The sequence below is a fragment of the Convolutriloba macropyga genome, chromosome 5 (assembly GCF_964194025.1).
Source record: "Convolutriloba macropyga chromosome 5, txConMacr16.3, whole genome shotgun sequence".
Classification (NCBI taxonomy): domain Eukaryota; kingdom Metazoa; phylum Xenacoelomorpha; order Acoela; family Convolutidae; genus Convolutriloba; species Convolutriloba macropyga.
In genome coordinates, this window is record NC_134472.1 from 3,431,945 (window position 1) to 3,455,727 (window position 23,783).

The 23,783-nt window shown below is 33.1% G+C and overlaps 1 protein-coding gene across 1 annotated transcript in view; it reads right to left on the minus strand.

Moving 5' to 3' along the window:
- Positions 1-2,452: 2,452 nt before the first annotated feature.
- LOC142339047 (uncharacterized) overlaps positions 2,453-23,783 on the minus strand; it is a 135,228-nt gene continuing 113,897 nt past the window's right edge. The window contains exons 31-33 of the mRNA XM_075388704.1: positions 10,070-10,114; positions 8,956-9,164; positions 2,453-2,902 (exon numbers count right to left, since the gene is read on the minus strand). Of these exons, the coding sequence (XP_075244819.1) occupies positions 2,722-2,902; positions 8,956-9,164; positions 10,070-10,114 (435 nt within the window). The 3' untranslated portion in view covers positions 2,453-2,721. The remainder of the gene's footprint in view (positions 2,903-8,955; positions 9,165-10,069; positions 10,115-23,783) is intronic.

Genomic DNA, 23,783 nt, shown 5'->3' on the forward strand with positions numbered 1-23,783 from the left:
TGGAAAATCTACCTGAGAAACTTAACCTTGGTTTATGCGTTTGAAAACCGAACATAATATGAAATACCGACACAACAAATAGGCGTGTTTGTCGTTTTTAAATATCTGAAACCAAACTAACTCTTAACTTCCGAAGCTTAAAATTGACATTCTCTCAAACAGGGCAAATTTGTAAAGTTAAAAACCTCCAAAACTTTGAATGTACCCAATACATTATTCCAAATTCCTAACGCTCGTTGTACAAGCAAGCGTCCAAGATTCTGTCTTAAGTTTTGTATATAATAAGGGACTTTAATTTTTTTTCGATATTCCGTGGGATTTTGTGTATAGCGGATTAAAATAAGAATCGATTTTTAAGAATTAGGGTTGATGCAAATGTTTTTTCCGCAGCAAATTTTTATGATCCAGTTGAATTGATTAGGGCAGTAGATTTTTGTGTATAGACTAGATAATTTTTTTTATCAAGTGTACCTTACTCAACAAAAGCTTTCAAGACTGTTTTTAAACTTTTTATGAAGTACAGTGGCGTAACGTAAACCCTTTGTACAGTTTTTTTTATGTTTGTGAATGAACGTATCCGTACAAAGTAATTACTTATCTAAGTAAACTTAACACTTTAGTCTTGTTGTTTTTAATTTTTACTTCTTACATTTTAGTTTTTTTTCTATCACCCTCATCTCGAGTTGATGTTTTGTTTAATTTTGCTGGCTGTAAGCCACAATCTTTGTTTTCCAAAGGAACTATTTGAGAATTTTCGTTCAAGAAATAACTGCATAGCAAATAAGTTTATTGCTTCAGAGGATTTTGACAAACTTCAGTTGCTAGAGATTTACGTACCTAAAAGTAACGTGTCATCCATTTTGTGAACTAGCTCACAATTTGTGCCTTGCTCTTTTCATATGTCTACGAAACTTCGAAGTAATGAACCGACTCTGTCCCTCGCGTGTACATCATGCTGCCTTTTTTTCAGTGACTATTGGTCAGTCTGTTCAATCTTTCTGAATCCTGTGTGATTTAAAACTGAGTTAGGTTGAACGGAAAAAAAATCCATCAAATCCACGGTTTTTCAGATTTGTTGAGAAATTTCATGATCAATGGAATCTTATTTGTAGAAAAATCAACGAACGATGCTGCCAAGACCTTGATTTTGCCAGTTTTCTAACATCTTATAATTAAGTTCCTCAATTTTTGAACAAGTTTAACTCAAAATTGAACTCATATTGAATTAGGTTGAGATGTAAATATATTTTTATCTGATATCTTTTTAAAGCCTCAATTAGATTGGAAGTACGAGTTTACTGACATGAGGCCATAGTTGGAACAACTTTTCAGTGATCTTTTCAGATCATATCTGGCAATTTTGAATTAAAAGGGAACTCATTTACTATCACTCGAGATCGATAATTTTATGTTTTTTACGAAAAACATCACAAAATAATTATTCAGCAAGGGAAATGCAAATTTTTCAATACACAAATTGTGAGAAATTGCGTACAGTCTAGTGCTGTCAGAGGTAGTATCAAGATGACAACCAATCTGTGGTTTCAAAAATCACACAAAAGTTCATAATAACAAACATCACTGGTTTCGAAGCAGACTAATAACGAAACATTTCAATTAATATATGGCTTGGTGAGGCAATCTTAATTGACTTGATTAACTCTTTGTCATGCTATTAGTTATCTATTCAAAGTCATAGTCCAAGATGTGAATCGCAGCAGCTCTCAGAATATTGGCCCCTCGTCACTCTCAAGTTGATTTATTATGTGAATCAAAAACTACTACACAATCGGGTTTTCAGGTGAAATAATAAAACCTAAACAATCGGGTTTTCAATTGGAATAGTGGAACCCACCCAATCGGGTTTCCAGTTGGAATACTGAAACCCACACAATCGGGTTTTCAACTTGATACTCTACAGGCTAAATGTTAAAAAGATGTTCTTCTGAAACCTACCAGAACACACGTTACCAAAAAAACTTAGCGATTGATTATTAAATTTATAACTCTTAAATTGAATAATTCGACAAAATTTGAATATTTTAATGCTAAAAATGGTGAGAGAAAAAAGCGAAAGAAAGCCAATAAGAAACAGAAATCGGCCTCTTTGTAGATCACTTTAATTAACATATTTTGATATGGTAAATATTTGATTATTAGAAAATGATAATTATACGTTTTAGTAGAATTATCCTGAAGAGCCGAAGCATCAAATACAATACGAGCCAGCCAAAATTTTGAGATCTTGGCATTGTAAAGTATAATACCAACTCTAATGTTTTACTATAGTATAATTTACTACAGTTTTTTGTTTAATAGTATAATAAACCAATAGGTATTGCTTTGTCGACATATCCCACTCTGTAAGGACCTTTTTATATTTATTAAGATACATTTTGTGAAATTAATGAGGCGAAATGGGCCAAATCGTTTAATTTATTTGGTAGGGGCGCTGACTCGTAATGTAATTGATCAATAGCATCATAAATTTGGCCGATTTCTGCTACAAACTTGATATGATCAGGGGAATTAACAAAATCTCAAAACTTGAGACATAACTAGCATAGTAAAAGTCTACTTTGAAATACGAAATGATTCAATTTAGCTCAGTTTTATCAATAACTGAAATGACCGATTATTTAAATCGTTCTTTAGCTTCATTACTGATCAAACGCCATGTTGAGCAAATATCATTGATATTTCAGAGCTTTGATTCAGGATTCAGTTCAAATTTTCACTGTACAGAACTGAATTCTCTTGGGACATCAAAGGCAGCACGTTGTAGTGTTCAAGGGTAACTAGGGTAGAGAGGGCTACAGTTCCAGAAACAATGGCCATCAGAGCTAGGGACCAATACATGCCACATTTGTAACTGCGCCATCCGGGGTTGAGAAGCACGTACCTGGAAAAGAACAAGGAATTCTGGTTCAACGTATCACAAGGATGCTAAAACTTCTCACGCGTAGAGATATGAATAAGTGATAATCAGCAATTAGTACTTTCAACCCGCAATTATTAATCCGATGGAAATTTTTTGTATTCATTTACCAATGAGGTTTTCTTTGGTTTCTGCCTAATTTGCATGTTGTTAGGATTTGTCGTGGAAAACAGTCACAAGAGCGAGTATATCATCAGATAAGACAGTTATGGTGTCAGGACAAAATAAACAACGCCAAAAAACCCAATGTGACAAAATACCCAAAATATACCCAATATTGTATTCTGACGTTGAAACTACCAGAACGATTATTAAGGATAACATTTAGTTAGTGCTTTTCAATAGAAGTGCGTTTTGTCCAAATGACGTTAAATATGCAAAAGTAAACAAAATCCAATTCAACTGGCAACACAGATATAATCGGTTATATGGCTCAATTGTTTGGCAACACCAATGTAATCCAAATTATGCTGCTAATACGTCATATGCTCAATATTGTAACGCAACTGCCCGTAACTACAACTATTGATCACAAAACAGAGTTGAAAAAAGAGTTTACGGAAGCGCAGCAAGAACAATTTCTTGTGATCATACTTATGCTGTATCTGGCCCAATAAAAAAATGTTTTTTGTCCTCTTTCTTCTTTTGACCTCAAGCTTTCCCGCGTCAATAGAGAAAGAGAAAAAGAATTCAAAAAAATTGTTTTATAGAAAAACTGCATGCTAGGGCCTCTTTTTTAAGTTTACTTTAACAGTAAAACTAACTACTATTTTTTTAAATTACCATGAATTTTACTTCTTTTCTTTTCATATTAATCGATCTCCTTAGATCTGGTGACATTGAAACAAATCAAGGACCAATTTTTAGGAGGAACATTTCTGCAATCCTTTCTTAGACGATTATTTATGCTTTCGCAACGACAGGTCAGCGTCGATGTCTGACAATAAAAAACGGGGGGGGAGGAGTTATGGCACTAGTTCCAAAACATCTGTCGCCAAAAATAAGGCATGATCGCAACAAATTTAGCCCACAGTTTGAGTCGATCTGGATAAATCTCACCATCGCACATAAAAAACAAGTTTTACTAAACATTTCATACTGCCCGAATAAAAACAATCTAGCTTGTTTTTAAATGAATTAGCTTTAAACCTTGACTATGCTACCACTGAAAATAAGCAGATAATTGGGACAGGCGATTTCAACATTGATTTTTTCAGAAAAGGGACAACGAGAAAAACTGTGCAAAGTAACTACACCCTATGGACTACAGGTTCAGAGTAACAAAGAACCAAAAGAGTCTCCAACGACTCAAAAACTCAAACGTTAATTGATTATCTGATATGTGAACCGAGCTTATTTGAAAAAATTTTCACTCATGATACTAGCCTAAAAAGTGACCATTTTGGTGTTGTAGAAATTTTTAACTAATCTGCAAAAACAATACAACCCCGATTATTTAAATATATTCATGACAAGAGCAACGATAAAAAATCAAGCTATCAAACATCTGTATGGGACTTAAACTGGTCACTTTTATGTAACAACAATTTGAACACATCTCAAATGGTTGAAATTTTTGATTAACTAGCGCAAGTACTAAATTACCATGCGCCTCTCAAAAAATGTTTCATACGAAACACTAAAAATAGTTTTCAAGTGGCTGATAAATGGCTAACTAGAAAAACTAAGTCTCCTAAATCTTCCAGAGACAAATTTTTAAACGACTAAAACTACAAAACGTTTTTTTAAACTAAAGCAAGGTGCTTTAAAATCAGAAACAAATGATTTCGACAAATTTTACGCAGATCTCATTGAAGCTGTGGGAACAGACAGGCAAAAGTGGCAACTGATAAATGGAATATGGAATCAGAAAAAAACGCAAACGGACTTTAAATGTTTGAGAAACGTCTTCGGTGACTACATAACCGAGAATATAAAAATAAGCAAACCTTCCTTATTTTCGATTTTTCTCAACTTGACCAATACAAAGGACCAAAAGTTTCCAGGGGCCTTAAAAAGAAAAACAACCCTTCAAAACGAACATTCAATTTCCGTTTTGTCACAGACAAGGAATGTCATGACGCCTTACGTCATCTCAAAGTAAGTAAACCACAAGGCCCTTCATTGATACCAGCATGGGCACTTAAAGATGCAGCGTCGCAACCTGTTCCACATCTGTCATTCATAATAAATCCATCCATCAAAGAACTAAGTTTTCTTAAATCTTTAAAAAATCCATTGTAAACCCACGTTTCAACAAAAGGAGACACAGAGGATCCAGACAACTATAGACCAATTTCACTCACACCATGTGTACAAAAAAATTTTTGAAGCTCTTCTCAGAGACCAAATTGTAGATTACTTATGGAGTGAAAAGCTCATCACCAAATCGAATTATGAATTTAGAAAAAGATTTTCAACCACAGATGCAATCACGTACTGTGCTGTGTTTATACGCTCAGAAATTGATAAAAGTAAATATCTATCTGCTGCCCTACTGGATTTATCCAAGGCTTTTGACTTCATAAACCACAAAATCCTTGAATAAAAATTAGATGAGATAGGTTTTAATACATCGTCAAGGCTATTAATAAAAAATTTTCTGTCTCATCGAGAGCAGCAAGTACAAATACAAAACATCCTATCTGATCCAGTTGAAGTCACAAGAGGAGTTCCTTCAAGGAACGGTCCTTGGTCCACTGCTCTTGAATTTATACATATATGACATGCATAAATACCTTGACAGCGAAACGGAACTTATTCAATATTCAGATGACACAATCTTTCTCACATCTAATACCTCAATCGAAGATGGCAAAAAAATTTTAGAAATGTAAACACAAAAATTAAATACTTTTTTCCAATCAATTGTGTTAAGTCTCAATGCCTCTAAAACAGAATTCATAGTCTTTAGCAAAACAAAACGAACTACAAATAAACATATGGTTGTTGACAATGTAGTCATTGCTGAAAAAGAGGCGATCAAATACTCAAAAAAAAACATACTAACAAAAACGGCTGCCGGTTTTAAGACTAGTTATACAATAAGAAGAACAATTCCAGACAAAATGAATGCTCTCATTCTCAACGCATTTGTTTTGAGTCACATATATTATTCAGCAGCTATCATTCATTCTATCAACCAAAATCTTATTCTAACACTGGAGAGACAACTTAATTGGGCAGTTAAAGCTAGCTTCTTTAGAAAAAAGTTCGATTCCTCAAGAGATCTGAAATTAAAACATAAAATTCTACCTTTGCATTGTTTTTTGAACTTAAAGCGATTAAATTACTTCTGGAAGATCAAAGCCAACCAATTGCCAGCATTTGATGAAAACCGGGGCCATAAACTTAAAACCTGGAAAATCAACAAAAATGAAAGAACTGGACTCGAGTACTGGGGCTATAAATTCAAAAGCTCAAAACTAGAAAAACTATTCGTTAGAAAAGCTTTACAGGACTGAAATTCTTCACCTTGTCTCTTAAGAAAAAACAAAAACAAAAAAACTCGAAAAACAAATCTTTAATAAAATTTTTGAGGAATTGAAAAGACCCTTGCATGCAGTTATCGGATTGTTTATCTTGGAAACAGGTAAGGTTTAAAAACTAACTTTTCTTGGGTTCCAATTTGAATAAACAAAAATTTTTCAGTAATGACATTGCTTTTATTATTGATAGTTTGCACCGCCATTTTGTTTTGCGCAGTCTCCTCATTTGTTTTTGCACAGCAATAATGGATTGAATTCAGTGTTCTTTTTTTCATTTGGCAATGCCTCGCGGGCCATGGCCATGCCTCAGCCGCTCGTGGAACTTGATATTAAATTATCTCAACAGCACGTGGGATTAAAGTATCAACTTAATTGCGTGAAAACATGATTGTAATTTCGAGTGCTAATTTGTAATCGGATTATTGAACGAAAAGATCAAAGGGAATAAATTGGATATAATGGCATTGGGTATTTTGGCACATTGGGTTTTTTGGTATCGGGTATTTTGTTATGTAACCGACAGTTATATAAGTAGAAAAAGATCCATGTAGGAGGAGAAGGATGGTTAAATAAAATGGTATTATTAAAAATGAATTTTTTATAGTTCAAAAACGGACAGCAGCGGTCTTAGAAGTGGTATAATATTGAAAAAAATTGTAGCTGGAATTATGTGTAGTTTGCCCGAAACCTATGACAGCGGTGATTCAAATTGTTGCAATATTTCGATGTTTAATGCTAGTGCAAATAATCTTAAAGAAGCCACAAAAAGTTATCGAGCCAACATCTGTGGAAACTATACATCATTTTGCGATTGAAAAAATTTTACATCATTTTTGGTATGCTAACAGTAGTTGCTGCAACAGGTAGCCAACTTTTCAACCTTTGAATAAACAATGTTGCAAACTTATGTCTAAACAGATATTAAAAGGTAATTTTTCCATCAGGTAGAGTTTTTAACTTATCATCGTGTAAAATCAGCAAAGGTGACACACAATTTTTTTGCTAAGGCAATGCATTATCTGATAAATACTGATTAAAAAGCGTCAAAATTTGCCAAATTTTGGGGGCTTTTATAAAAATGAACCCTGTTATCATTACAAAAACATTGCTCTCAACTGTCGTCTTTTTTGCAGTTAATCTTTTTTAATAAATATCATCAGTGTTGCATTTTTTTAGCGTAGTTTTACAGAATTTTTCTTCAATTTTTCAGCAAATCTTAACTGTTTAATTTACTTACAGGCTTCAAATATCATTTTGTAGCAGTAATGAAACATGTATTTTTAGTGGATGAATCGCATTGAATGCTTATTTCACTCCATCTTAAGAGTGCTTTTGGACATAACGCAATTGACTTTTTGACATAACGACATAAGATAGATACTTTCAGAGATACGTGTTGGTGATATGAGTTGGCGTGGCACTTGGTCCTTTAGTCAACGCGGCACGTCGGCTGTTAGTTGTTTTTGGTACAAAATGCATTTACAAAACCATTTCCTACAAAGAGCACAAATAGTCCCACAATAGTCGGATTTCCAGGTATTCGTACAAAAACTTAGCAAATGGACCTGTGCACAGTACAGGTGAAAAAAACGAAAGGATGAAAACAATATTTTTTTTGCTGTTCACTAGTTTCAAAATTGACCAAAAACCTTGCAGCTGTATCGTCAAACAAAGTCTATTAACACATTTTGATGATTTTTGTGGTCAAATTGGAGTGGCGATTTTGGTCTCACCGAAACAAGAGGTACAAGGAAAAAACTAGTTGTTTTCTACCTTGAAATGTTTCAAATCCTAATATTGAATTAAATTGAGAAATTGAGAATTGTTTCATTTGTTTATATTAAGTTTTTTCTAAATACCGTTCATAGCTCTATCTTAGTCATTTCGAGCTCTTTGAATTGCAATTCGAGACTTGTCCTGCTATGTTTCTTTAATTTTCGGTTACTATTTTGTTGTGACTTTTGATCATGCGCCAAGATGTCACTCAAACTTTCTAGCCTTTTCTTGTGAGTTTCTATGTTAACCGTTTGATGATTTTCATGAACACACGTGGCTTATTTAACAAAAAAAAGCTTTTACAACCACTTAATAATTATAAATTCGGATTACAAGTTCTAATTGAAATTGAATAAGAGTTCAAGCTCTATTACTTGAAAGAAATGGTTTGAAATTTGGGACATTTTCCGTTTGTGCCCCCCCCCCCCCCCGCTTAGTGGGTGCATATTATTTGCAACCCCCCAGAGGCACGTGCCACATTATTACATAATTATTAACTATGTAATGTCACGTGCTCTGTAACGGGGGGGGGCATAACGTACTGGGGAGGCACAAACCAAAAAGATCCAAAAATTGATTTGAAAAAAAGATAAGAAATTGAGGTCAGAGCTTTTGAGTCGCATTTTTTTTGTCTTGGGTCCCAGTAGTCTTTCTGACTTAGGGTCTCAACAGTCTATTTAGATCTTATAGTCCGGAATTCTGCCGGCTATGTTTTAGCTAGGCATAGTCGTGTACAATGAGTGGGGTCTTTACCTGGCGGATATCCTGTCCAGGTATCTGACTAGATTGTCTCTCGCTGGCTGCATGCTGTCCAGACACAGGTTGGGTTTCAACTCTCTCAGGACAGACAGGTGGGCGAATGCCAGTGCATCCAGAGAACAAGGTCGACAGCCCAGGAGGAACTCATTCTCCGAAAGTAGCCAGGACAGTTTTTGACAACACGAGACGAAGTTCTGATGTAACTAGAAAGACGCAGCATTTACTCGTAGCATAGAAAAATAACTCCAGTATTGAGCTAGCCATTGAGCGCAAACGTTTAGGTTAGCGCGAAAAAAATTATCTACAAAATGAAATTTCTAGGTAACTCTAACTGCCGTTTTTACATGCAATTTGCAGGAAGAACTACTTAGAAAAAATTTTTGCAGGTAAAATTCTAGGAGAGTAACACTGCAATTTCTAGGTACATTGCAGGCAAATTTACCTAGAATTGCAGGTAGTTTAGATTGCTTGCAGGTGGTTTCTAGGTAAGTTACATTAAAGAACAATTTACTTGCAAATTCTAAGTAAATTTACCTGCATTTTATAATCAGTTTACCGGCAAATTTCTTGGAGTGTATATCAACGGATGGTGTTTTACGCAAAGCCATAAATACTAGTGACTATATATAATAATTGCTAATACTCGTGTTGCCAAACCTTTCTACCCGGGTCCAGGTTTCACCAGGAACTCAGGTAAGAAATGGGGTGAATTTGGGGGTGAGCACTCAAAGAAATACCACTAATTAATTGGGGTAAATCATTTTTTCACCGCATTCGAATTTCACTTTGCATGAAATGGGGTGGACTAATAATAATGATTATCCGCAAATTAAGGCCAATAAGTTTGAGATGAAACCGTGTTAACTTCTTGTTACGAGTGATACGGCACAGTAAATAAATCAGATTATCTAAAAGTTTAAGATCGGGCAACCCTTTTGCAAAATGAGACGTTTTACAAAAATTCAGTACAGTTTAATAGAGGTTTTAAACCATCATTGACTTGGTGGCCCATTGAAGATTCATGCCACAGTTCGCAAGCTTGCGACATGTTAGTAAGCTCAAAATGCAACATGAATTATTTCGAAGTTCAGATTTTATTTGGTCATACCGATTCTGATGAAGACTGGCTGCGTCGAGCATGCAAGTGCTGCATCTGAAACAAGAAAAACAAGGCGGCTCGGTAATGTGCAATGGCACATAAGGTTCCGACCCCGCCCATCCACAATTTTGTGGATGGGCGACCAAATGAGGAACAGATAGAAAAACCCAAAAATTATTTTTTGCGAATCCCAAAAAAGCCCAAGTCTTTTTCAAAAAATTCTGTATGAACGATAAGATAACCTCCAAAACAAATAACTCAGTGGAGTAAAAATTGATGCATTAGATTGCTGTAATATGTCAATATTAAGAAAGCGAGTCAAAACGAACAGCAAAATCAAACAACAACAACAACAAACATTAATTATATCAAAAAATTTATGTCCCTCTTAAAAACTAAATTTAATAACAAAGTCAACATACCATCAGATAAACCTGAAACTAAACAAAAATAACTTAAAAATCACCAGAAAACATATGCGACCAGTCCATAGAAAGGTTGGGTAACAATTATACAAAAAAGAACAAAAACAGAAAAGTAAAAAAAATTAACTTATTTTTTTGAAACAATTAACTTCAAAGTAATAAATACCATTAGGAATAAATTAATATTACCACAAATTTGCGATTACCACTGCTTCTATAGAAGGGCATTAGGACCTAACCTTATTCATTTTTTAGAGCGGCTAAAAAGAACAACAAAGAACAAACAAAATTTAAATTGAAACTTGCCAGAAAACGCTGTCAAAACCGTCAAGCCAAATTTTGGCACTCAAAATATATTTGATTGCGCCTTCTTCAAACAGCTATAATGTAGTACGTGGCCATTCATTAGTAAGACTAGGTAACAAGTAGACAAAAAAGCGGAGTGCTAAAGTATGTAATACTTTTAATTTTTTTTTCGAAACAAAATTACATTCAATGTCATGAAAGGCATTAATTACAAAAAGAGCTATTTAAATATTGTCGTTTTTTCATGAAAAAGAAACCCTCGAGACCTGTAATTATCCAGAATATTTCTTGCATCTACAAAAAGAACGTCAAATATGACAAAAATCAAATTAATTTAATTTTTTTTTGTGAAAAAGCGGTGTCGAAGCCAGTAAGGTCATAACAAAATCTTTAAAAAAAAGATTTTTGGACACTAATCCGTTTTATTCCCTTGACACCCATAATGTCATATTTGACCTGTAATCAACTAACGAGATTAGGTAACAAAAAGAAACATAAAAAGAACAAAATTGCGAAGTTAAAAAAGTTATTTTTTAATTTTGGAAAACGATGGGTTTGAAAGTCATAAAAGCCATCAGCTATCTGCTAATATTAGAATATCGGTTTTTCTATTCTTCCATGAAAAGCCAATGAAAGCTATCACTAAACAGGAAATTTCATACGACCGAAACGACAAAGTATAAATGACAGTTAAGACAAAATTAAAAAATTCAATTCATTTCTTCAAGAAAGAGGCGTCGAGGCCATTAAAACGATGATTTATATCTTTCAAGATTTTAATATGTTCAATTGTGTTTTAATTTGAATGCTAATAAGGTGACATGAGAACTGTCAATAATGTGATAATGTGACAAAATTAGAAAACATGAAAAACTGGCAAATATCAAAACAAACAAAAATCTAAAATCTTGTAGTATCAAAGCCAGAAAACAATAATTTCAGGCTTAAAACTGCAACCGAGAATAAATGTTAACTCAGTAGAAAGAAGAAGCAGTCTTTTTTTGCTGACACTAAGCTGGAAGTTGAACAAATTAAGAAAAAAATAGAGGAAAAGTTAATTAAGCCATTATTTATTGAAAAGTCAATTATTTTTAAAAAAAAACGAGCATAAACTTTCAATTAAAAAACTAAATGAATTAGCCTGGAGCTGTTTCGCAAGCGAATTGGTTGGACCTATCACTCCTGAGCTTTGATTTGATATGTTCTGTTCTTTATTATTAAAAAAAAGTCTTTTTTTTAAAAAAAAAGACCGACTGATTACAACCCGATTTTTTTTGGATTGTAACAGTCCAAGAATGGCCCAAAACTACCCCTGTTAATACTTATTGTCCGTTAAGAACAATTGATTTTTCAAATGTTGTAGATATAGATAATTTCTGAGTTGAAACTCAAAATAAATTTTGCATTTTTGATAATCAACGAGTAAAGTTAGCAAAAAACGGCAAAGTTTTAACTACAAGGCACTCTCTGCGGACTCTGAAGTAGAAATAGCCCCCCTCTGAGTCTACAAAGATTGTATGAGTGTTGTTTGGGGGTGTACTGTAGGCAAATTTAATCAAAGTGGACTAAAGTAGCTTATTTCGTGCTGTTGTTGATGAAAAAGGCTAAATTTTGAAATGTTTATCCAGATTTTTTGACCAAAACATTAAATCAAAACAATCAAAAATGCTTGTTCGTCTTCAAAAATGAAATCAACGACACTATTCTTAAAAATTATAACAAATTTTAGCAAAATTGACGAAAATTTAGGCAAAAATTCCGGAAAATGTGAATAAAAACAACGTGAATTCACTCTTCTTTTCTCAGAAGTTCAAGCCTCGATAACTCCCTGTAGAAAACGAAAATTAAAAAAATCTTTTTAATTCCATATTCTACGCTGGACGAGCTTTCTAATGATACCAGTCTCAACTCTCTACGATGAATATATCGAGCGGCGAAAATTCACTGAACAAAAAAAAAAAACCCAGTTGAGTATATAGTTCCTCCCCCCTCAAGAGGGTCGGAACAATAATCTGATTTGGGTCTTAATGAATAGATGTAAAATAATCAGAGACAATCAATGAGCATAATAATTGGGTAGAAGGGTTTTAATTGCGTCACAAGCAAAACCATAGGTCGTTTGTCACAGGAGAGTAAACACTTCCCATAGTTTTCTCTACAAAAAGTATCTAGGCAAAAACTTATGGTCCCCTTCCGATATTTTTTTGTGTATATTTGACTCATTTTTTTGTGAAACACGTATCATTTATGATGATTATCGAAAATCACTAGTTTTATGTGTTGACTAGTTTTAAGTGTACTAGTTTTGTTTATAACTTCTATTTTTATATTAGAGCACACCAATTGTCCAAATTTGTACTCAGCACAGAATCATTCATCAAGTTATTCTGATCTCAACGTACTCGAACTATTTAAACTTACTCTAAAAGAATAAAACCTTTTTGATTTCGATTTTCTATAGACAACAAAAATTTTCGTCACCTCGAACCAGTTCTTTGCAACAAATTCAGGCACAAATTGCTCAAATAAAAACAGCTTATCCTGCTATAAAAATTTGTTAGTCTCTCGAGCAAAACCCAAAAATATAAAAAAAAACAGTTGATCTATTTCAGAGCGGGCTGAAAATTGGAACAAATTGTGTCACCCTATCTGGCCTATGCAATACGGTCTGATACAAAATGTTTACAAATAGCATACTCTGATGTTCAAATCAATAGTTGTTTCAATAGAAAATGCGCAACAAAACAGGAAATGACACAGAAAAAGTTCAAAACAACGCAAAAAAAAACAATACTTAATTATGAAAAAAGTATAGTGATTTCTTACAACAACAATGACAAAAAAATTACTAAGATGTTTTTTAACTGAGAACTTGATAGGGCTGTCAAACAATTAACATACGAAGCAAAAATATCAAATACATTCATAACTTGTTTTTGTAAAATTTGCCAATTTTTGTAAAAGTTTTGTAGATATTAAATATATCAAATAATCAACTGTTTCAGTTGATGCATTTAGTTAAACGCAATCTGTGTTTTAAAAAAGTAGTCAAAAATTTCATCCTTGACTACGTTCGAAGATCTATTTAAACAAAGTTTGACATTTAGCTCATTGAGAAAATCTTTTAACTTATTCTCTCTTATAAAAATCCCACAATGTTAAACCAAGGCTCACAGTTCAATAATATATGTAATTAAAACAAAACAGCATATTGCAAAACCATCAGGAAGGTTTGGAAAATTGAAAAAAGCAAATCGAAAAAATGCCGCCCACATAATCTTCTATTGACTGAATTAAATTTGTTTATATTAAAAATAGTCCTACTTTGAGAATGTCTTTCATGGTTAACTGACAATCTAGGGGAAACAAAACGTTCTTAGGGACAATCTTAGGGAAACAAAACAAATGTTCATTTCTCTCTTAATTAAGAAGCATTTTTTTAAATTTTTTTTTCCATTATCCTTAAAATGTAACTCTTGAACGTATTTAGATGTAATTAAAATAATGGTTATCTAGAGTGCATAGTCTTCAAGTAATTCGCAAATTCCAGAAAAATCAGCGAAAATAAGCAGTAAAAATATTTTCCTCTTATGTCCCTACCTGGTTTAACATATGAATGAAGTGTACGTACGGATTACTCGCTTAATTAACTGATAGAAAAAATACTTATAATAATAATAAATTGTTTCCAGAGTACTGACTAGAAAAAAAAGAAACTTGCCCTTTTACATTTAGAAGTTAATATCGAAATTCATTAATGCATTTAAAACTCCAGGAGAACACTTTTAGGCCAAGGTTGGCCTGTTTTCAAGTGTCTCTAGCGAAAGATATCGTGAACATCAAAGTTTATATGTAAAGATTATAAGAAAATTTTACTAGCTACATTAAAAAAAATTGCTGGAAGCTTGGAGTTTAGAAATCGGTTTGGTCTCACATTTTAAACTAAGATAGCAACTCATCACTGTCAATAATAAATAAGTCCAAAAACTTGTGACAAAAGTCCTTTACTTGCCGCTTTGAGAGATCAAAAATAAAATTGAAAAAATTTGGAAAAAAAGTTTAGCAAGCAACTAACCATTTTACGAATTTTTGGTTGCAGTGAGAAATTTTCAAACTTGTTCTTAAATAAACACAATTTGCGAGAACTGTTCCGCGCATTTGCTATTTTGAGATGCTCTTCCCTTGAGATACAGTTCATTAAAACTAGGATTGCCATTTTGAGTATTTCATACAGGTGGAGCTCTGATACATTATAAAGTAGCAGTTCTTTCCGCTTACTTGTTATGGAGTCAAACTTTTTTTTAAATGTTATGATTCTGGCTATTCTTTTCACCATTTGATTCAAGGGTTTGAGTACTTGATTGCTTGTGTTAGCGTAAACTAAGACTCGGTATTGAATTACTGGTTGCACATACGTTCGATAGACTTGAACTAACTGATTTGTTGTTAGGACCTTCCTAATTCGGTAGAGAAGTGAGCAGAAACCTAACATTCTTTTCGTTAAAATTTTAGCATGTTCTTGAAAACTCAATTTATGGTCTACCTGAATCCCTAGATACTTAAAAGTTTCAACATTTTGGATTGTTTTACTGTTAATATACACCCTTTCAGAAATCTTTTGCACTCTTTTCAAAAAATCGACGCATTTTGTGTTCTCAACGTTTAAAGTCAGTCGATTTCTTTTCAACCAGGAGGCTGTTTTCTGAAGAATTACATTGATTTTAGTTTCATTTGTTTTGGGTTCACTTTTTGTATAAACTACAGTGTCATCTGCATAGAGGATGGATTTTATATCAGATGTTTTGAGGGCCAGATCATATATGTATATAATAAAAAGCAAAGGACCCATTATTGAGCCTTGTGGGACACCAACATTTATGCTCCTCATAGATGACTTCTTCGAGCCTATTTCAGTGTATTGAAATCTTCTGCTCAAATAGGACTTCAAAACTTTCAAAACATGTCCTCTTAGACGATAACTGGAGCACTTTGCTAGTAAGATTTGGTGATCCACGGTGTCAAAGGCTCATTTGAGATCCAAGAAAGTACTGATCGTATTTTGATTACTATTTAGCCAATTTAAGCGAAAATTTTCGCAGAGTTCCACCAGTGCATCAATTGTGCTGCGGTTTTGTCTAAAACCAAATTGATTTTCATTTAATACTTTTTCTTTATTAAGGAAAACAATAATTCTGTTGAAGATAATTTTTTCAACAATTTTACCTACCACCGGTAGCAGTGATATCGGACGATAATTTGATGGATCACTTTCGTCCCCTTCCTAGAATATTGGGATTACTTTTGCAGTTTTCAGTCAATCAGGAAACAAGCCAAAATTTAGACAGGAGTTGAAGACTTCGCAGAGAAAAGGTGGAATTGATGGCACAAGCAACCGTAAGCAATAGTTATTCAAATTGAAGGCATCTACACTGCATTTGTTTTTCATATCACTCAAAATTTTGCTTATCTCCCTTTTTGTTGTTTTTTGGAGAAATAAACTGTTGACAATTTTCTTTGTGTAGGACTCATTGCGTTTAGCACCAAAATTTTCTGTAAGTTTTTTTCCTATATCTGCACAGAAATTATCAAACGATTCCAGTTTTGACTCTACTTCCTTGATCTTTAGGTTTTTGGATTCACCCATTATTTCTTTTACAGCATCAAAAAAACTTCGAGTGTTTTGACCAGCATTTTTATTTATTTTTGTTTGATAGTATTGTCTCATCTTTTTCCTGACAAGTTTCTTAACTACTTTGGATTGATTTTCATATTTTGCTTTGGCTGATGAAGATCTTTCTTTTAAAAACAATTGCCTCAAGTGATGTTTTTTGTAGCAGCATTTTTTACTTCGTTGTTGATCCAATTTCTCTTGTTTCTAACAGATGGGTTTTTTCCGGAATTATTATGTTCAGTTCTTGTTTAAAAAGTCTTGGAACTTAATCAATGATTCATTGCAATTGATGGAATTTAATTTTTTCTTGAGCAGGAAGTTGCTGTAAGACACAATTTCTGCTCTTATTTGATTCAGATTATCTGTGTTCTGTAATTTTGACCATACTCGTATTTTATTACATTTTTTGTCGGAAAATTTGGTATTTTCAGAAAATTGTAATTTAATGGTATAGTGATCGCTTACAGCTGTTTTCAGTACTTTTTGAGAGGATTTGAAATTTGTAAAAAACATATCAAGTAACGTTTTCGAGTAATTGGTTTCTCTTGTTGCATCTTATGATGACACAAAAGAGAGCCCAATAGCGCTAAGTGTTGATATTAGCTGGTCATATTTTTTTCCTTTGTGAAAAAATTAATATTCTGGTCTCCACAATGTATATGTTTGGTATTTGGTTTGAGAACTATTTCATCTAAATAGCTTCCTAAAGTTGAAAACGTAGCTTCATTGGTGCAGTTTGGCGGTATATAAACACAAGTTATAACTTTTTCAGTTCCTCTATAATTTATCAGAACTGATATAGCCTGAATTGAGACTTTTTCCAGTTTTGCAAGCAATTTTGCATTAGCCGCGCAATTTACAAAAATTCCAACGCCACCACCCCTCTTTTTTCCCGAACTAAATAAGCTACTGTAATTTGCTAGATTAAAAATTTGTTTGTTATCTGTTGGCTTTAGCCACGTTTCAGTTAAGCAAATCGCAATTGCCTGTTTCTCACTTTCTTGAAATATTTTGAATTCCTCAAAATTTTTCGACAGTGATCTCATATTTTGCAGAAGTATTGAGTTTTTTTCATTGTTTTTAGTGGAGATTTGAGATGTTATTTTAAGAAATAAAAGAGCAGTGCGTTTTGGCAGCAAATTTAAGCCAATCAAGACCATCCCCCTCCTCATTGTATTATTATTTCAGTTCTTCAAATTTTTTAAACAAATAAATTGTTTTAATTACCAGCAGTTTAAAAAAGAGAAAAAAAGGTAATAAAAAAAGTTTCTTCTTTCTTTTCTTTTCTTTATTTGCTTCCTCTGCGGAAATCACAGAGTTTTTTTTAGTATAGTGTAACCATCTCTCGCCATCAGCAAAACTGCGTACATCACAGTTTGCTAATGACAACTTGCGGAAATCACAAGCAAGACAGTCACTCTTATAAAAGAGAAAACACACTAAGCTAACCTTAGCCTATCCTAATTGATCTCTTGCGCTGATTAATCAAATTAACCACACGTTAAGTTCTTAGTTAATAACAGTTCAGTTATTGCAATATGTTAACAAAAATTATTGGGTTTCACCAAGACTTCTGATATTATGAAGTTTTTGTCATTGTCACTATTGTCTTGTGTTCTGCTTTTTGTGAGCCGCCAAATAATGGTCATCATGGTCATTGTTGTTTGACCTCGCGTTGTACGTATTTTTCTTCACAGCCAATACATTATCCAGGTCTTCAACATCATTGATTTTTTGTATGTTGGTTTTTGGCTTCCTCGATCAACCAAGACAGAGACAGTGCAGTTATGTGTACTGACAATCATATTTCTTTTCACTGTTTCAGCTTTTATCTGTGCCTCGATTTCGGGTACTGGCTCGTTCAGGTATATGTTTTTATTATTAATATGATTTTTGGCTTTCCTCAGCGCTCTTTTCTTCTTGAAAACTTGCAACTTATCATTGAAGTAAAAAAACTTGCATATCACTGTTGATATTTGGTATTCTGTCTCAGTGTTGGGTATTATATGACACGCTTTAATGCTATCAACCGTTAATTTCACTCCGAGAAAATCGTCAAAAAATTGTAATGTGTCGTATGTCATATTTTTACTAGAGCGCGCGTTAAAAGGAGGATTCACAATGAGTACACTATCTTTTCGAGAAAACCTCTCCTGGGCCCGCAATCGTTCATTGATGTTTTTTTCATTTGCCCGAAGAATTTTTAGTTCCTGATCTTGCTCAATATTTTTTTGTTTAAGATCTTTAACCTCCTTACAAAGTGCTTCAATTTTTGTTGTGCGTAAATATTACTCACGATCTCAGGTGTCACTGCTACTGATGGTTGTTCGTTGCTCTCCAAGACAGTCACTCTTATAAAAGAGAAAACACACTAAGCTAACCTTAGCCTATCCTAATTGATCTCTTGCGAGAAACGAACTGTTGACAATTTTCTTTGTGTAGGGCTCATTGCATTTAGCACCAAAATTTTCTGTAAGTTTTTTCCTTATGTCTGCAAAAAAATTATTAAACGATTCCAGTTTTGACTGTACTTCCTTGATCTCTAGGTTTTTGGATTCACCCATTATTTCTTTTACAGCATCAAAAAAATTTCGAGTGTTTTGACCAGCTTTTTTATTTATCTTTGTTTGATAGTATTGTCTCATCTTTTTCCTGACAAGTTTCTTAACTACTTTGGATTGATTTTAATATTTCGCTTTGGCTGATGAAGATCTTTCTTTTAAATACAATTGCCTCTAGTGATGTTTTTTGTAGCAGCACTTTTTACTTCGTTGTCGATCCAATTTCTCTTGTTTCTAACAGATGGGTTTTTCCGGAATTATTATGTTCAGTTCTTGTTTAAAAAGTCTTGGAACTTAATCAATGATTCATTGCAATTGATGGAATTTAATTTTTTCTTGACCAGAAAGATGCTGTAAGACACAATTTTGCTCTTATTTGATTCAGATTATCTGTGTTCTGTAATTTTGACCATACTCGTATTTTATTACATTTTTTGTCGGAAAATTTGGTATTTTCAGAAAATTGTAATTTAATGGTATAGTGATCGCCTACAGCTGTTTTCAGTATTTTCTGAGAGGATTTGAAATTTGTAAAAAACACATCAAGTAACGTTTTCGAGTAATTGGTTTCTCTTGTTGCATCTTGTGATGACACAAAAGAGAGCCCAATAGCGCTAAGTGTTGATATTAGCTGGTCATATTTTTTTCCTTTGTGAAAAAATTAATATTCAGGTCTCCACAATGTATATGTTTGGTATTTGGTTTGAGAACTATTTCATCTAAATAGCTTCCTAAAGTTGAAAACGTAGCTTCATTGGTGCAGTTTGGCGGTATATAAACACAAGTTATAACTTTTTCAGTTCCTCTATAATTTATCAGAACTGATATAGCCTGAATTGAGACTTTTTCCAGTTTTGCAAGCAATTTTGCATTAGCCGCGCAATTTACAAAAATTCCAACGCCACCACCCCTCTTTTTTCCCGAACTAAATAAGCTACTGTAATTTGCTAGATTAAAAATTTGTTTGTTATCTGTTGGCTTTAGCCACGTTTCAGTTAAGCAAATCGCAATTGCCTGTTTCTCACTTTCTTGAAATATTTTGAATTCATCAAAATTTTTCGACAGTGATCTCATATTTTGCAGAAGTATTGAGTTTTTTTCATTGTTTTTAGTGGAGATTTGAGATGTTATTTTAAGAAATAAAAGAGCAGTGCGTTTTGGCAGCAAATTTAAGCCAATCAAGACCATCCCCCTCCTCATTGTATTATTATTTCAGTTCTTCAAATTTTTTAAACAAATAAATTGTTTTAATTACCAGCAGTTTAAAAAAGAGAAAAAAAGGTAATAAAAAAAGTTTCTTCTTTCTTTTCTTTTCTTTATTTGCTTCCTCTGCGGAAATCACAGAGTTTTTTTAGTATAGTGTAACCATCTCTCGCCATCAGCAAAACTGCGTACATCACAGTTTGCTAATGACAATTTGCGGAAATCACAAGCAAGACAGTCACTCTTATAAAAGAGAAAACACACTAAGCTAACCTTAGCCTATCCTAATTGATCTCTTGCGCTGATTAATCAAATTAACCACACGTTAAGTTCTTAGTTAATAACACTTCAGTTATTGCAATATGTTAACAAAAATTATTGGGTTTCACCAAGACTTCTGATATTATGAAGTTTTTGTCATTGTCACTATTGTCTTGTGTTCTGCTTTTTGTGAGCCGCCAAATAATGGTCATCATGGTCATTGTTGTTTGACCTCGCGTTGTACGTATTTTTCTTCACAGCCAATACATTATCCAGGTCTTCAACATCATTGATTTTGTGTATGTTGGTTTTTGGCTTCCTCGATCAACCAAGACAGAGACAGTGCAGTTATGTGTACTGACAATCATATTTCTTTTCACTGTTTCAGCTTTTATCTGTGCCTCGATTTCGGGTACTGGCTCGTTCAGGTATATGTTTTTATTATTAATATGATTTTTGGCTTTCCTCAGCGCTCTTTTCTTCTTGAAAACTTGCAACTTATCATTGAAGTAAATAAACTTGCATATCACTGTTGATATTTGGTATTCTGTCTCAGTGTTGGGTATTATATGACACGCTTTAATGCTATCAACCGTTAATTTCACTCCGAGAAAATCGTCAAAAAATTGTAATGTGTCGTATGTCATATTTTTACTAGTGCGCGCGTTAAAAGGAGGATTCACAATGATACACTATCTTTTCGAGAAAACCTCTCCTGGGCCCGCAATCGTTCATTGATGTTTTTTTCATTTGCCCGAAGAATTTTTAGTTCCTGATCTTGCTCAATATTTTTTTGTTTAAGATCTTTAACCTCCTTACAAAGTGCTTCAATTTTTTGTTGTGCGTAAATATTACTCACGATCTCAGGTGTCACTGCAACTGATGGTTGTTCGTTGCTCTCCATGGTGATAAGAAAATAAAAAAGAGGAAAAAGAAGTAATGAATAGTCTAGAGAAAAACGTTTAGATATGATATCAATAAAGATCTCAAAATTTTGCTTATCTCTCTTAATGTTGTTTTTTGGAGAAAGAAACTGTTGACAATTTTCTTTGTGTAGGACTCATTGCGTTTAGCACCAAAATTTTCTGTAAGTTTTTTCCCTATGTCTGCAAAGAAATTATTAAACGATTCCAGTTTTGACTCTACTTCCTTGATCTCTAGGTATTTGGATTCACCCATTATTTCTTTTACAGCATCAAAAAAATTTCGAGTGTTTTGACAAGCTTTTTTATTTATTTTTGTTTGATACTATTGTCTCATCTTTTTCCTGACAAGTTTCTTAACTACTTTGGATTGATTTTCATATTTTGCTTTGGCTGATGAAGATCTTTCTTTTAAAAACAATTGCCTCAAGTGATGTTTTTTGTAGCAGCATTTTTTACTTCGTTGTTGATCCAATTTCTCTTGTTTCTAACAGATGGGTTTTTTCCGGAATTATTATGTTCAGTTCTTGTTTAAAAAGTCTTGGAACTTAATCAATGATTCATTGCAATTGATGGAATTTAATTTTTTCTTGAGCAGAAAGATGCTGTAAGACACAATTTTTGCTCTTATTTGATTCAGATTATCTGTGTTCTGTAATTTTGACCATACTCGTATTTTTTTTACATTTTTTGTCGGAAAATTTGGTATTTTCAGAAAATTGTAATTTAATGGTATAGTGATCGCTTTCAGCTGTTTTCAGTACTTTCTGAGAGGATTTGAAATTTGTAAAAAACATCAAGTAACGTTTTAGAGTAATTGGTTTCTCTTGTTGCATCTTGTGATGACACAAAAGAGAGCCCAATAGCGCTAAGTGTTGATATTAGCTGGTCATATTTTTTTCCTTTCTGAAAAAAATTAATATTCAGGTCTCCACAAAGTATATGTTTGGTATTTGGTTTGAGAACTATTTCATCTAAATAGCTTCCTAAAGTTGAAAACGTAGCTTCATTGGTGCAGTTTGGCGGTATATAAACACATGTTATAACTTTTTCAGTTCCTCTATAATTTATCAGAACTGATATAGCCTGAATTAAGACTTTTTCCAGTTTTGCAAGCAATTTTGCATTAGCCGCGCAATTTACAAAAATTCCAACGCCACCACCCCTCGTTTTTCTTTCCGAACTAAATAAGCTACTGTAATTTGCTAGATTAAAAATTTGTTTGTTATCTGTTGGCTTTAGCCACGTTTCACTTAAGCAAATCGCAATTGCCTGTTTCTCACTTTCTTGAAATATTTTGAATTCGTCAAAGTTTTTCGACAGTGATCTTATACTTTGCAGAAGTATTGAGTTTTTTTCATTGTTTTTAGTGGAGATTTGAGATGTCATTTTAAGAAATAAAAGAGCAGTGCTTTTTTGCAGCTATTTTAAGCCAATCAAGACCACCCCTCTTCATTGTATTTTTTCAGTCCTTCAAATTTTTTAAACAAATAAATTGTTTTAATTACCAGCAGTTTAAAAAAGAGAAAAAAAAGTAATAATAAAAAGTTTTTTCTTTCTTTTCTTTTCTTTTTTTTGCTCCCTCTGCGGAAATCACGGAGTTTTTTAGTATTGTGTAACCTTCTCTCGCCATCAGCAAAACTGCGTACATCACAGTTTGCTAATGACAACTTGCGGAAATCACAAGCAAGACAGTCACTCTTATAAAAGAGAAAACACACTAAGCTAACCTTAGCCTATCCTAATTGATCTCTTGCGAGAAACGAACTGTTGACAATTTTCTTTGTGTAGGGCTCATTGCATTTAGCACCAAAATTTTCTGTAAGTTTTTCCTTATGTCTGCAAAAAAATTATTAAACGATTCCAGTTTTGACTCTACTTCCTTGATCTCTAGGTTTTTGGATTCACCCATTATTTCTTTTACAGCATCAAAAAAATTTCGAGTGTTTTGACCAGCTTTTTTATTTATCTCTGTTTGATAGTATTGTCTCATCTTTTTCCTGACAAGTTTCTTAACTACTTTGGATTGATTTTCATATTTCGCTTTGGCTGATGAAGATCTTTCTTTTAAATACAATTGCCTCTAGTGATGTTTTTTGTAGCAGCACTTTTTACTTCGTTGTCGATCCAATTTCTCTTGTTTCTAACAGATGGGTTTTTTCCGGAATTATTTTGTTCAGTTCTTGTTTAAAAAGTCTTGGAACTTAATCAATGATTCATTGCAATTGATGGAATTTAATTTTTTCTTGACCAGAAAGATGCTGTAAGACACAATTTTGCTCTTATTTGATTCAGATTATCTGTGTTCTGTAATTTTGACCATACTCGTATTTTATTACATTTTTTGTCGGAAAATTTGGTATTTTCAGAAAA